Source organism: Mastigoproctus giganteus, chromosome 12, assembly GCF_048544385.1.
Source record: "Mastigoproctus giganteus isolate SK-2022 chromosome 12, ASM4854438v1, whole genome shotgun sequence".
Taxonomy (NCBI): Eukaryota; Metazoa; Arthropoda; class Arachnida; order Uropygi; family Thelyphonidae; genus Mastigoproctus; species Mastigoproctus giganteus.
Window position 1 is genome coordinate 124,374,827 of NC_143586.1, and position 15,687 is coordinate 124,390,513.

Genomic DNA, 15,687 nt, shown 5'->3' on the forward strand with positions numbered 1-15,687 from the left:
CCTCCTTTAATATAACTGGATAGATCCCATCCACCCCAAGTGCTTTTCTTACGTTTAACTTCAACAATTTCTTTTCCACTTTGCTCTCAGTTATTACAAGATCATTAAGCACCCTGCTGCAATTTGATAACCTTCTGCCATTTTCAAACCTTAATAACTCCTCACGTGTGAATGTAGATGCAAAATACTCATTCAGTTTGTTTGCTATCTGAGCAGGATCATCAACAGTCGAACCATCGATGTCAAGTGGACCAATCAGATTCATCCCCTTCCTTTTAGAGTTTATATAAGTAAAGAAATCCTTGCTGTTTTTCTTAGCATCTTTTGCCAAGGATTTCTCGTAATCTGCCTTCGCCTGCCTAGCCTCCTTTGTGACCTGATTACAGACTAGCTTATATCTGCCATAGGCTTCTGAGTCGCTTGATAATTTATGCATCCCATGCATTTTTCTTCTCTGTTACGAGTCTCATTAGTTCATTTGACAACCCTTTAGGCCTAAACCTTGAACAATATTTCTTAATAGGTATGAAACTTTTAGTAACCTCCACGATTTATTCCTTGAATGCTTCCCACTTAGAATTTATTGTTGGGAACATCGTCAGTTGATCCCACTGTACAGAATTTAAAAACTGTTGGAGACCACTGTACTCGCCTTTACGGAAGCAAAAACCCTTTCCTTTACCCCTGATGGTAATTAAATCTTTAAGTAAATCCCACGTCAGTACACTGTGATCACTGCCACCTAGTGGTTCTTTTATCTGCAAATTCCTAATACATGAATGATCACTGCTGATAACCAGATCAAGAGTATTATTACTTTCTCTGGTTGCCTCTCGAACATGCTGCTGCAGAAAACAATCATCCAATAAATCCACAAAAGTCTGACTAGTGTGTGAGTGACCAACCCACAAGTTCCAGTCAATATCTGGGAAGTTAAAATCCCCCATTATAAGACATTCCGATTTACTAGCCCACTCTATTTCTCTGTACAATTGTTCATTGTACTCATTCGAGTCATGAGGCCTATAACACACTCCTACTCTAATTTTTGCTTTCGCAGTGCTTATGTCACACCAAACTGACTCAACAGTGCACTGTTCATCTATATCAACTGGACGCACTTCTTTTGATTTTATGTTCTTCTTTATTAACAGAATAACCCCCTCCTCCCTTCCTATCCTGTCTATCCTTTCTGTACACATTGTACTCCCCAAATTCCAGTTCGGCATTCCTTATATCTGTGTGACACCACGTCTCTGATATCCCAACAATATCCGCCTTTGATGTCTTGACCAACACTTCAAATTCATCAAATTTATTTACTATACTTCTAGCATTGGTATACATGCAAGTATACATGCACCTATTCCTATTCCCAGCCACTCTAACACATCCCATATACCCACCTGTTTCACAATGACTGACATCTCCGTCCCTGAAACCCCCAACACCCCTCGCTCCAGGTCGCTACTTATTCTAATAGAAGTTGTGCGAGAATCACCTTCACCTCTGCCTACGGCTACTGTTAAACTATTAGTCCTTGTATCCCCCCAAGCTATCAGTTTTCCGACCCACCTAACACTGCCTCGATAGCATCAGCAAATATTCTTGCACCCTTTCTATTTAAGTGTTTCCCATCCCTGTAGAAGCAATCTCTCCTGTTAACAAGTACAGTCCAGGCTGAAAAACATTCTACCCCTTGAGCCTTGCACAATCTTTCCAGGGCCGAATTGATCGACAAGGCTCTCATCATATACTCCCTCCTATCGTGTCTGGGCAGAATTGCAGACACTTTCAAATTCAACCCTAATTCACGGCTTTTTTTCATCAGTGACCTGTACTTGTTAAGTAATTCTGCCGGTCTCCTACTCTTAATATCATGAGTGCCAACGTGTACAACTATATCACCTTTTGTGCCCTTAAAAGATGATATCTGGTCTACAACGTCATCAACCTTTGCCCCTGGCAGACATACCCTGGTCCTGTTCCATCTATCCTTTCTACAAAGGATGTTTCCCGTTTCCTTTAGTATTCTATAAAAGAGTTCAAAACAGTCCTCACTCTTACAAAGGCAAGTGTTGTTGGACCAGACGACATCTGTTATGAAAATCCATTATTTAACCAAACTCTATGGATCACTTGTGTTTCCTTTGTTACAGAATCTTCCTTAAAGAGCAGTTTCCTGACTCAAGGGAATTATCTGTGCATTCGCTAAGCCAAGATGGGATCCCAAAGTTCTTAGCTCTTGACTTTGACTAGCTCTTGTACGAAATCTCGTCTACATAGTATTACGATTGTGGTATCGTCATCGTCCTCCTCAAACCGGGTGGAAAAGGACGGGGGTCGAAGCCCGTATATAACGCAAGGAACTTTTATGGAATTTTTTCAATCCGTGGCTGAGTTCATTCAGTAGTCGGTCTCAGGAGTGGACAGCAAGTTCCCCCCACCTCCGGAACCCGGGGTTTCTCATCCAACAAAGCAGGCAAATCGACCAGAGCACGCACGCAATTTACAGCCATAATACACATGGGTAGCTGAAGTGATTTCCTAGGTGACCCTAATATAATAGTTTATAATAGTTGTTTTTTTTTTAGTTTTATATGCAAAATCTTGGAGAGAATGGTCAACTCTAGTCTTATATAGTATTTAAAAGCAAATAACCTCATCTGTAGAATGCAGTACGGCTTCTAAAAGAACAGGTCCGCTCTGAATCGTTTAGTTACACCGTAAAAATTTATCAGAGATGATTTCCAAAAACGAGACCACCTTGTGTCAGTTTCCTTTGGCATGGAAAAAAGCCTATAACACAACTTGAAGAGTTGTTGGTACCCTCATATAGCCTTTATAGTCTTAATCATAGGGATCACTTCCCTGTTTTTATTAAAGCTTTATATCGCTTTGATCATATGAAGTTCGTGTAGGATTCATCTTCTCTCGGTATTTTTGTCAAGAGGAGGGACTTCTCCAAGAACCAGCTTTTTGCCATTGAAAGGAACTCCATTACTGAATAACTTCCTCCAGTTATAAATAGTGCCTTTTATATTTATGACTTTAACATATATCCCCAGCCATGCAACATGAGGGTCACTGAAAAACAAAACCAACAAGTCATTGATCGTCTCATCTACTGGACAATGGTTAATTGAATCAGGCTCTTACTTTAGGATCGTTTACGTACATTTTTTTTTTCGTAAGCGTAATCTTCGTCCCTAATTTGAATTGAGGCTTGGATAAAAAACACTATTCCAATAGAGCCAGAATCAAATGCTAACTTTCTCTCAATATATTTGCTGTACACAAAGTATACGAGAGGCTGAATATTTTCCTCCTCTCTACTTCATGGGATGCAGACTGATTGCAGCTTATTACGCTTCTATCGTGCACTCATGCGATTAAAATTAGATTATGGGTCTCAAGTATATGTATTCACTAGAAACAACGTTCTATCGACAATCTAATGTCCCAATTCTTTATATGAAAGCTGTTTTTATTGCTTATGGAAGCAGTTGTCTCTCCATTATACTTTCAAACTTTTCTTCACATGCTGCACTCTCCTTGACGTAAAGAGAGACGTAAGGGAATGCCTTCATCTGCATCCATTATTTCTCTCTTTACCTCCCTCTCTCGTACGTTATGTACTTTTTCCATGCTTTAGCTCCTTTTTGGTCTCCATTCCAACCAGGAAGCTCATGCGACCCTGGCGGAGAGCAGCGATAGCGAATAACGGACAACCTCCCAATGGTGAGTGCGGTAACGTGGGACTCCAGTAGGGGCCCCACTGCCAAATGCCAGGACACAACAACAGAACCCAAACCAAACACTTACATAAACAACACAAAACACTTTTTCTGACATTCAGAGTAGTATTGTTTATCACCACAGCGTACATACGGCGCAGAAGTGGGGCACATTCCCTAACACTATGCACACACCGAGCCCTCCTCGAAGTGCAAGAACTGCGACACCATTTTAGTTTTTCATTTTATCAGCCTCCAGTGTTTAGCGAGTGAATTCCGATTCTCTTCTGTTGCTTTTAGCCATAAAATCTGGCTGAGCAGATAACCCTTTAAACACGGTGACCGCAGATCTGAAGGATTTCAGTTACCTGTTACCATAGGTCACTGCAATCCTGCTGTATTTTTATTTATCTTTCATATGATCTAGTTTTGACGAATTGTTGTTTCTGTTTCTGATGCGCCGATAAAACCAAATCAAAATGGCCAACAATAAGAATGAAAAATAAAAATAAAAAATAATTAAAATAATTATTATATCAACTTATGAGAGAAATCACATAAATTACCCTCGTTTTTTTTACGGTTTTCAATGACTTAGTGATTTGTCTTCTGTTCAGATGGTTCAGATTACGCTGCACCAGCCAAAAAAAGAGAGTAAAATAATAATAGTTATTATTATTTTACTCTTTTTTTTGTATATTTTTGATTGTACAATCTACATCACTTCCTTGACGTCTGCAAGTATGTATATTCATGCATAAAGCTATGAATTTTAAGGCAATGTTTGGTGGGATAACAGAAAAGAACTTTCAAGAGGTAAGTGCCAATCATTATCAATACAGTTAACCTTTATAATATATCTTTTTGATTCTTTGAATAATCAAAGGCAATACAGTATTCAGTTGTCATTAGTATTTTGAATTTTAACGTGCAGTTTTTTAATTAGTGTTCTGTAGACAAATTTTTGGATTTATTATGTGCTTCCTAAATAACGATTTGACCACTGTTACATCTAACAGTGGTCATACATCTAATTGCTCTCGATACATCTAATTTTAACTCGAGGAAATTAAATTTTAAAATTGGATCTAACAATCCTGAGAAGTGTGATCATTTTTCTTTCCCTTTAATCTTAAATTACTTAATGCACAGCCAGAACATCGACTCTTAATACCATGGCACGATAGTGGTTACGTAATTTCACGCTGACGTGGAAATGTCCGAACGTTGTCAGCGTGAAACTTTTATTGTGGTCACCCTGAGATATTTATGATAGGACTGAATTAGCTCGTACAGTAGTGGCAGTTTTCGGAGACGTCGACGCCGATGCCTGCTATAAGAAACGGGTCTAGGATGACTGTTTATGTTCCTACCTGTGGCCATCTAGTTTCAGATGAAGCAGAAGCGAGAAGAAATGATTCTGCATCGGTTCATTATGTTCATTCTGCAAATCCTACCTAACAAAAAGCTAACAGTCCAACACAGTTCAATAAAAACTCATTCAATAAAACTCATTTAATATTATTAACAGTCAAGCATTCTGAAAACCAGCTTTATCTTTCTATTCAATTTTAAAGAACCATCAACCTCATTTTACATTCTTGGCAGTGATGCAGACCTTGGCGAACTGTTTCACTAATTGATGCATAGATTTATACAATCGTGTATAATCATCATAATTGGACGATTTACCCACAGTTCTGCCTGGGAGGCTAATATGGGCGATTTTAGCACAATATGGCCTAGGAAGCCCTTGTGTCAAAGAACCTCAATTACAAAAACATATGTTGCGAGGTGAACGAGCATTTCACTACCACTGGGCTGTGAAAACGTACTAAATAATTTTATTATTATGGTCAGCTTGATAGTCTGTGCTCTTGTTTTCAGGAACAGCTCTGGAATACCTTGCTAGATGGGCAGTTCTCGAAATATAGGTAGCCACACTCCTGGCCGATATCTACTATATATTGGTAATAATAAACAGTATCATAATTCCGAAAAAATAAAGACAAATCTGTGATAAACTGATTTTACATGCAAGAAGAAGATTTCAGGCAAAGTCCTCTACCATAAAAGTGAACAAAAAATCAAACTTTTCGCATTAAAATTTTATAGTATGCCTATAAAAGCCTATTTTTTATGTATTAAGAATGCACGATATATCATTACTATATTTATGGAAACTGAGTTACTAGTTTTCGGTGGTATGGACGATGCTGTTTCAAGAATATTTTTCTTAGTTTTTATAACTAATGGCTTGAAGTAAAAGCAATATATTTGATATTTTAGCTATAAAAAAGCTTTCTGTAATCTTGAATTCGGTAGTTAATTATATATTTATTCAATTTCAGATTGTTACTACAAAAAATACGTGCAAGCCATGGAGGCTTCCAGACGAATACACGGACTACTACATTTTCTGTGCCGCTTGCGAATGGTTTCTTTGCATCACTTACATACTGCAGTTTCTCACACAAATCCAAGATGCAAGAATGCATTCGGTCCAAATAATCGTTGGGAAAACAGGAATGATGCCAAATGTGAAAGATTGTTCCAGGAAATTATCGAACGCCGGTCCTAGCTCATAGATAAAATGAACTCCACCCTTTCAAAATAAACCACTACCACCGTCGTATTTTCATTCTGGAGTAAGTTTTCATTATAGAGGAAGTTCCATCTAGCAAATAACTTTCTCGTTGAAACGCGGGAGAAATTGGAAGCGTTAATGAGGCTAAAACATCGTTTCCTCCGAGTCTTTTGATATACATGTATTCTTAACCTTCCAAGAAAGCTGAGATTCTACCTTGTTTAATACTTTTTTTTCAAGTAAATGAAGTGCAACCGAAGTCAGAAATAAACTAATATCTCCAGACTCATACCATTATTATAATATCAGTAGTACTCGTAGAAGTTCATATAGTATAAGTTTATATACTTGTATATCTGGAATGCGACTAGATAATCTTATATAAAAATCTGATATTAGAGCTGCGGTTCTCGTTAAAATAATCATATCCTTCAGTGTTAACCTTAGTCTGGATCATTAAAGAAAAGGAGTTTTTCAAGAAACTGACTGAAAAATTGGGGGTCACCTACCCTATCGACCCTCTTCTTCCTATTTCACCCCCCAGCCTTCACTCTCCCCTCCCAGCACTTTTTCTTGCACAGCGTATAGCCCTACACGTCCAAATTTAAAATACACCAAAATTTTTCGCCCAACCTTTTAGGCACTTTAGAAACAGGCTTTCAGCGTCAAACCCCATATTAGTGCTTTAATGTAAGTGATTTAAAATCAACCGCGGTCGTTCCAATTTTATTTTAGGTCCTAGCCACTAAAATCCCAGGAAAGTAAGTGGCAGGACCTGCCAGAGTACAATTGACTCAATGGTAACACCCGGCTAGCCTCCACGTGGCGAGGTATGGGCAACGTCTGGTCCCATTAGGGGCCTGGCGGCCAATAAGCCGGAGAAACAATGGGCACAACATATAACACTACTCATGACCCACACACTTCTAAATCTCTGGCTTTGACAGGGTACTGTCACCGATACATAGAACATTCGCGGAGATGGGAGAAATCCCAGGAGCCGCTAGACCCTCAATACCTCATACCTCATATATAACGATGACCAACATTGGTTAACTTGTCCTAACTTTTTGTTTCTATTGACTACAGTATCTACTAATATACTGTTCGTATATTCAATTAGTTAACTCTGAACAGCACATATACAAAATACTTGAAACAAAAACTTCAGGCAAAGTGTTGTATATAATTATTTAATATTATTTTATGGGCATAGTTTTGCACTTCGAGATTTCTTTTACGTCGCATTCACTCCGGAATAAATTTTTGAAGGTAATCTCATGAATATATTTTTTCTCTGGTGGAAGAACAGAGGATTCTTTATGGTTACATGGAAAAATTAGTCTTATTTTGAGGTAATTTGACAAATGTTTTTAAAGTAATTTGAAGCCTGAGTGACATTGACAAATTGTACTAGAAATACAAAAGAGGTTATAAATATAAAACCACTCAAAGCAGGAATTTCTTAATCCATCATTTCAATTTGTTTGTAAGGATGTAAATCGAAAATTTTGATTTTTTTTCTTTATATAAGAATCCTTACAATAAATCTTGGTAGAAAAGTAACCAATAATTTAGGGTTATTTTTTTTTTCAACAGTGCTAATACTGACTGTAATGAGCATAGACGCAGCATTTAGAGGGTCTGTAGGATCTGTATACGAGTTCTCCACCCTAGCAAAAGATATCGCAAGCCGAAGTAAGATGGACGTTTTAAAAGTTCGTCTCCTGAGTATGAAGGGTTTATTTGAGGAATCTAGTAACATATTAATTTTTAATGTAGTCCCCTTTGAAGCCAATACACTTTTAAAGCCATCGATGCTGTAATGTGTTGATTCCAGCTGGATGACAATCCAGCTGGAATCAACACATTATGAATCAACACATTATGAATCAACGCTGAAAATGGATGACAGCCAGGTAATTTTATTTATTGTACTTGGCAGCCCCTGACAAATACTGGAAACCTTACCGTGTATTTACAATAACTTACATGCAGTATTACAGATACAAATTATATTACCGTACAGAGAATGAGGTACATCCATTCAAAATTAGGCAATAATGTCCAAAGTCCATCTACGTAAGAACCCTCCAAGAAGAAATGAGTAATCGAAGTCGCGTGCAGTACAAGGAACTGCGTGACCTTACCGAAATCCTCCGATGTACTTATAATAAGAGACACACTGAGTCTGCCACAGCGCAAAGAACTGCATATTACTACTGAGCCATCTAAAATGTTTGTTATAAGAAAAACAATGCATTTAGGAAAAAAATAGTAATGCAGAGAAAGTATAGTAAAATGCATAGAGTATAAAGTGTAGAAATTGCACTAATAATAACACGTGATTGCCCTGCTAAATGACCAGTACCGCACAACAAGCTGCAATAGACGTCCCTTTAACCGAGAGTAACATAGGTAAATTACCTGTGCATGTTGTTAACCCACATGTTGTTGGTTAGTAGGGCGATCGTCTCTGCATGAGGATTGATGCAATGCATAACAATGAGTGCAACGAAAATAGCTGCAGCTAATTTTCCTTTTTTACATTACGCGGAGAAGTTGTCTTTTTCTCTGAAGCTATTTGGGCGTTATGGCGTACACAGGGTAAGTCCCCGACTATGATTAAAACGGTGCCGCACATCCTGCGCCTACCCTGTTGAAATATGTTTTAATTTTTTGTTATTTATTAAAATAGGCGTTCCCTGCCAAAAACTGGCGTCCGCGCCATATCATACAATAATGCACTTAGAGACACAGATACATGAATTCACTTATACAATATACATAAACACCTATATTTAAAACACAGGTACAGTTAGTCCGGTCCAGTAAAAGCCACTCAGGAACTTCAACACTCCATTAAATAGGAAGCTCACTAAAACGCCATCAATCCATCAATTATAAAAAGTGAACATTGATGAAGTTCAGACTTAACGAAATGCCACCAGAAAGAAGAGACCACGCTAGCAGACTTAATGAAGTTCAAAAGAATTGACATTCACCAAAGACGCACTTTCCACATGAGGCATATCTTGGAAGATTATAAACGCTGTTAGCAGCAAGTCCAGATGAACCAACTTAAGTCCACCCATCATATGCAATCCGTCACGTATATATGATCCCTAAATCAGAATATAGTCCATGCTGAAACTCTTGACAGTACATAACTCAACAGAATAGATGCAAATAGGTGAAAAGCACCTAGTTGCATCGACTATCTACTCCACTAATAAATATTAATACGTTCTCATCTGATCTGATGCATGGTGTATGAGATCCACACAGAATATAAGCCAGTGTGCCGTTCCAATTGGAGTTTTTTTTTTTTTTTTTTTTTTACCTGGGAGTCCTTGCCAAATTTGGGCAACCTCACCATATGTTTACAATACCATACATACAATATTAAATACACAATTCGTAGTATCCTTCAGAGAATGAAGTACATCGATGCGAAGTAGGCAACAATGTCTGAAGTCCATTCGCACAAGAAACCTACAAGATGACTTTCTCAATGAAACAATTTGGGCGTCATTGCCCACACAGGGTATGCTCCCACCTATAATTAGAACGGTACCGCACATCCTGCGCTTACCTTGTTGAAATATTGAAATCCTTTATAATGATCAGCCAACCTGATGCTTTCCAGTCAGCCACAAGACCTCATTATAAAGGAAGGAATTGATTTGGCTTTATTGGAGGAGAAGCAAAATATTTTCACTGTTTAGACTACTCCTTTGTCTTTGACTGAAAGTATTGGACCCACTTCTCATTCATGATCCCAAACCTTGCAAGGAAATTTACTGTATCTGCTTGAAAACGATACAAATGTTCACTTGACAATCCTTGTGTGATTTTGATCTACAGTCAGCCACTTTGGGATTCAGCGTGCTGACACCTTTTTCGTAGCGAGAAACTCTGTTGTTATGTGGTACACACATTCAGATGCGATGTCCAAGACGCCACCAATGCACCGAACTGTGACACGTTGATTATTCATCACCAGTTCAGGTGCATTGGCAACAACTGGAGTGATGGACGTTGCAGGTCTTCCACTGTGGGTCCAGTAAAATCAAAATCAACCAATCAACTGTGGGTCATTTTCCATGCTCTTCCTATGTCGTTTAAATTCTGCTACCAACTTCTTAACTTGGGAATAGGAAGGGGCATCCCTCCTATTGTAACCATATCCTCATGAATTGCGTTTGGTGTTACTTCCTTTTTCCCGAAATACTGGATGACTGCAAGGTTACTGATTTTATTCTCTTTCCTTTTTTATTCAACTTTGTTGACTTCAGGATCTGTGATTAAAAAAAAAATATTATTGAAAGCGCATGAAACTTGATGGGTTACTATTTGAAGTATTATACATTAAGCATAGACATTTTTAACACTATACAACTACTCTTTCATACTCAGGCAACGAACTTTTCAAACCCTCCTAGTATTTGGGGTTAATATAGAAGTAATTTTATCAAGCTTTATCCAATATTTGCAAGTTGCTTTTGCACAATTGGTTATCGCTTTAAAAGTGTTGTTCTTATACTAACTGCATCAAAAGCCTAGGGCGCCTTGCACTATGTGGAAAATATTTACTGCATTCATGCATAACGTATTTAACTATTTAAAATGAGAGAAAAAATAAATTTTTCTACCAAATACCATATAAAATATTTAAAAAATGCAAATAAAGATTTTAAAATTAATAAAAATGGAAAACAATAGTACCAGCGATATTAATATCCAGTTAAAACTAGAGATAGCCCAGTAAACGAGAAGACGAACGTCAAATATTTCAATTGAACTGAAAAATTAATTTTAACAGAATTCAGAGATTTTGATTTTTTCTACATATGAACTTCTACAATATATACAATAAAGACAATCCATGCGTGTAATACAGTGATTATAATCACTTTTCTTCATATATCAGCTACAAAAGGTGCGAATTCGAATATCATCAATGATGAGGAACATTTATGAACTTTTTCACTCCTTGGCCGAGTTAATCGGTCTCAGGCGCTGTTGTTGTTGTTGTTATTGATTTTTTAAGAGTATTGGCGACTAAGGCCATGTTGTTCCGTATATATTGTCTGTAAATTGTTTGTGTTCTGAGGTCGATTTTCGGTTTGCTGGACGAAAATCCAGAGCTTCAGAGAGGAAAAAAATCATGCTACCCTAGCCTGAAACCGTCTAACTCAGCCACGTTGTGAAAAAGACCCATAAAAATTCAATTCCTTCCGTCATCGACGGGATTCGGTCTGATGTTTTTCCTAACCGGTGTGGGGAGGATGGCGATCCTAACAACCGATGAGAGCTGTATAAGGCGTGGTTTTCTCCTTCGGAAACTGGTTTTCCTTCCAGAAAAACAGGCAGATCGAACAGAGAACACAGGCAATGGACGCATTACACACGACAGAAGAGTTCGATTTATCTTCAAAAGGATTATTTGGACAATAAAGGTCATAGAATTAAAAATGTTTCATCAAAGGTCAATAAAAACGTTGTATCATATCTTAATATTTTAAGGCAAGGATCGTACCAACTTATCAGTGACTTTATTTTATGTTTCGCAAAAAAAGTGTACACCATATTTGCTTCTGTTTAATTTCCAGTTATATATATTCCTTGTAATATAATATATCATCTGAAGGTATTGCAATATATTATTGTGAAGGTTTAAAAACAGCATTACAAATGCAATCAATATCATTTGTCATGTTTCTTTATGTATATTCTATATGTAATATCTCTGTGTTAATAAAATAATTAAATTTCTGACTGTTGTTCAATATTAAACAAGAACAAAGAAAAAAAATCTCGAAAACCACCAACCAATCAGAATACTTCTTGTTGCGCTGTTATTTCTCTATATTAATTATATTAATTTTTTTTTATTTATTTACTATCAGTTTATTAACACAAGGTTCACCCCCTGTTCAGCAAGTGGGCTAGAAGGGTATACAGAAATTATAAAATATACATTATACACTTTTGTACAAATTTTCAGCTCTTTACAATATAATTATTGTATAATAAAAACTATTAAATAGGTATATACATTTACTAAATGTATTCACTTTGAATTAACATATCTTGATAATTGCAGAGTTAAATACATAGGTTGACTTCTTTATCAGTAACTAACATAACAGATTATTATATTCATTACATTATTGCATTTTATTTGGTCATATCATCAAATTTATAATAAAAACTGCTCAATTTTCACAGCAATCCTGGTGATTTAGTCCAGATTTGGTCTATAATTTGGCTTCTGTAGGTTTTATTGACTTCAAACTTTACCGGATCAATGGAGAAGGTGTTGAAGTGTTCCATTGTGTTACATGGGAACATTCCTTTTAGGGAGTCCAAGTTTGATAGCTTCATCTTAAGTGGGTGATGGCTTCTATTTCTTACTCTTGTTAGTGCGATGATATCGTCTATTGATGGGGCATCAATATGGCGAGTTAGCAGCTTGGCAAGCGTTGACAGATTATTTTTGAGGACAATGAGCTTCCAGGAGGTCATGCCTAGGTTGGCTAGGAGAATGGATTTCGAGATTGTGAAGGGGTTCCCTCCCAGACGGTTCAGCCACCGCAGAATCCAATATTCCATTGATAGAAATTTATTACATCGAGAGGTAGATGCAGAGGACCAGATTTCTGAGGCATATAGTGGTATGGGTGTTAGACATCTATTAATGTATTGTCCAATCAGTCTGGTGTTGTGACAGCCTGCGAGCTCTTGGCGGATAGCCCAGAAAGCAGCATAGGTCTTCTTCTTCGCCTTTAGGAAGTGTTCCTCGAAATTTAAGTCTTCATCCCACGTTAGTCCCAGGTCAGTGTAAAATAAAGTGTGTTCGTGTCAAACGGCACCAGGGGTTTCCCCCATCTCCGCGTGGTTTTCTTTGTGGGTGTAACAGATCACTGTTAAGGCCAGAGATTTAAAAGTGTATGGGATTTGGAAGTATTGTGTTGTGTATCGTTGTTCCTCTGGCCATTTAGCCGCTAGACCCCTGCTGGGGCCCAACGTTGCCCACACTCAGCCCCATGGAGGCAGACCAGGTACACCCAGCATAATTATTTACTCTGGCAGGCCCTGCCACCTAATTTCCTGAGATTTCAGTGGCTAGGGCCTAAAAAAAAAAAAAAAATAGTAATAATAAATAAAATAAAATAAATAAAAATAATAATAATAACGCGATTTTAAGGGGTGGTTCGCTAATGAGGTTAAGTTTTGGAATTGATGCACGATTTGGCTGTTATAATTTGGAAGTTTAAGTTTGTAAGGACCCGTCATTACATTAATTAATAAAAATGGTTAAATATTATGAGAATTTAACTGTAATACGAATAGTGGTTTTCTGGTAAAAACAACATGAGTTAAGTAGCACTGGAATTCAAAAATACCTTCCAGTCATTCCTTGTTTAGTTGTAGCTTGTTTGTATGGAAGTTCTTTGACGAGTCAGTAAAAGTAATATACCATGACAAATCCCCATTAAGACAGAGGCAGATGCACCATAGTAAGGGCCAAGAGTGCTTAAGCTGGCCCTCTTAAAAATTTCACGGTGAAACGCTATTAGAGGTGGGCGACGTCACCAGGTGTGCGTGCGTGAGGTCACGGGAGGAGCTGTGACGCTTCTCAGTTGACCGGAACTTCCGCCTCTCTTTCTGGATTGTTCTCGTATGTTCGAGGTCCACGGAAGTTGGGACACAAAGAGTAAAGAAGACCCGCCCACGGAAGAGGAGAGGAGACAAATGAGAACACAGGAAAAGGGAATTTTGAGAGGGAGATTCTGGAAAAGTTTTCGTGGCATTCGGAAGAAGTTTTCGGAGGAGTCGGAAGAAGTTCACGGAGCGGTCTGGAGAATGAATTGAAGGAGTTGGAGAACGATACAAAGCAGAGCAGTAGTCTAATTTGGGTGATAGCTGCAGACCTGAGATAGATGGAAGCAGTGATAGAAATTCTGCATATCCCAACAGTCCGTAGGAATGTTCACCTGTAAACATGGAAACCGTAGTGAGGAAGAAGGAAGAATCACACCCTGAGAATTATATAGGCAAAGCCAGTCGAATGAGTGGTCGAACCATTGACCTACTCGGAAACCCCTCTATCCACGGAAGAAGAAATGCTGACCGGTAAAGAGTATGCGACACTGATTGATTCCAGCCGTGCAGTACCCGGTAGGGAAACACCATGATCACCGAGATCCCCAAATGAGCGCCCCCGCATTCCAGTACCTGAATGACCGATATGAAAGGAAGCCGAGCAGAGAGGAAAGTTCCAGGCCAAACACGTAAGTGCTAGAGAGATTACCGAAATAGGTGTACTTAATTTATTAAGGAGAGGACTTTAGGAGAAATATGTGTATATATAGTTAAGGAGGGAGATTTAAGTAATGAATATATGAATAAAGGTGTAATGTATTTAAGACGGACGTAGCCTATAATTTGAAGTGAAGCTCCTCATATAAAGGCTTGCGGGAAGGAGAGGGTATAATAGATAACTGAGAATTGTTTAATGTTGGGAAAGGTTTTTATAATATGTATGAAATTGAAGGTTGAAATTTCAATTTATTATGAGTTGATTTGTGGAGAGTATTTCTGATTTGAGTAGGGGCTAATTAATAAGTGATATATAAAGGTATAGAGGATTAACTGTTCTGAAGGGCATTGTTAAATTGAATTGATTAATATTTCCTGTTGACCTGATTGCAGAAAGGGTGTCTAATTGAATAAATGCAATTTTCTTACAAATTGAGACACGAACTCTGAAGGTTTTTGTGAGCCAGTTCATTGGCTGGTAGTTGTTGGTTTATTATACAGACTGTTCAGAAGAAGAGTGGGAAGAATCTATGTAAAGTGTATGACACGACCTATTGAAGTCCCTGTAAAGAACATGAAGAGACACCATGTCATAATGAATAATAATGTGTATTAGAGTAGAATATCTGATGATGAAACAATTGAGTTTGAACAAGATATTTACACATATAAAGGTTAATGAAATAACAAGTCACCAGCTAAATATAGTTTGAATAACTGCTGTTGCTAGTTTCTGTATGATATGTTAATAAACATTGTTTTATTTTACATTCATGTGTTGGAGTCTGTCATTCCGAAACTCAGCCAATCCGGTGGAAAATTACCTAAATTAATTGGGTCCCCTTTGAGTCTGGTAATCTTCTGAGAACAAACAAGTCAGATGCTAAGTGGGAGGATTGGACTACGGGGATATACATATAGAAAAGGGGATAAATTATAATAATTAAAATATAAAGAAAATTAGGGCAACCAAGAAAAACAATAATACCCCCAGCCCCACAATTGGCGAGAACAACCCCCACAAGTTTTTGTCGT

The 15,687-nt window shown here is 37.7% G+C and overlaps 1 protein-coding gene across 1 annotated transcript in view; it reads left to right on the forward strand.

Moving 5' to 3' along the window:
• Window positions 1-6,378, forward strand: part of LOC150077392 (DNA damage-regulated autophagy modulator protein 1-like) — a 58,929-nt gene extending 52,551 nt beyond the window's left edge. The window contains exons 6-7 of the mRNA XM_090386068.1: window positions 4,480-4,553; window positions 6,089-6,378. Coding sequence (XP_090242194.1) covers window positions 4,480-4,553; window positions 6,089-6,325 — 311 coding nt within the window. The 3' untranslated portion in view covers window positions 6,326-6,378. The remainder of the gene's footprint in view (window positions 1-4,479; window positions 4,554-6,088) is intronic.
• The last annotated feature ends 9,309 nt before the right edge of the window (window positions 6,379-15,687 follow it).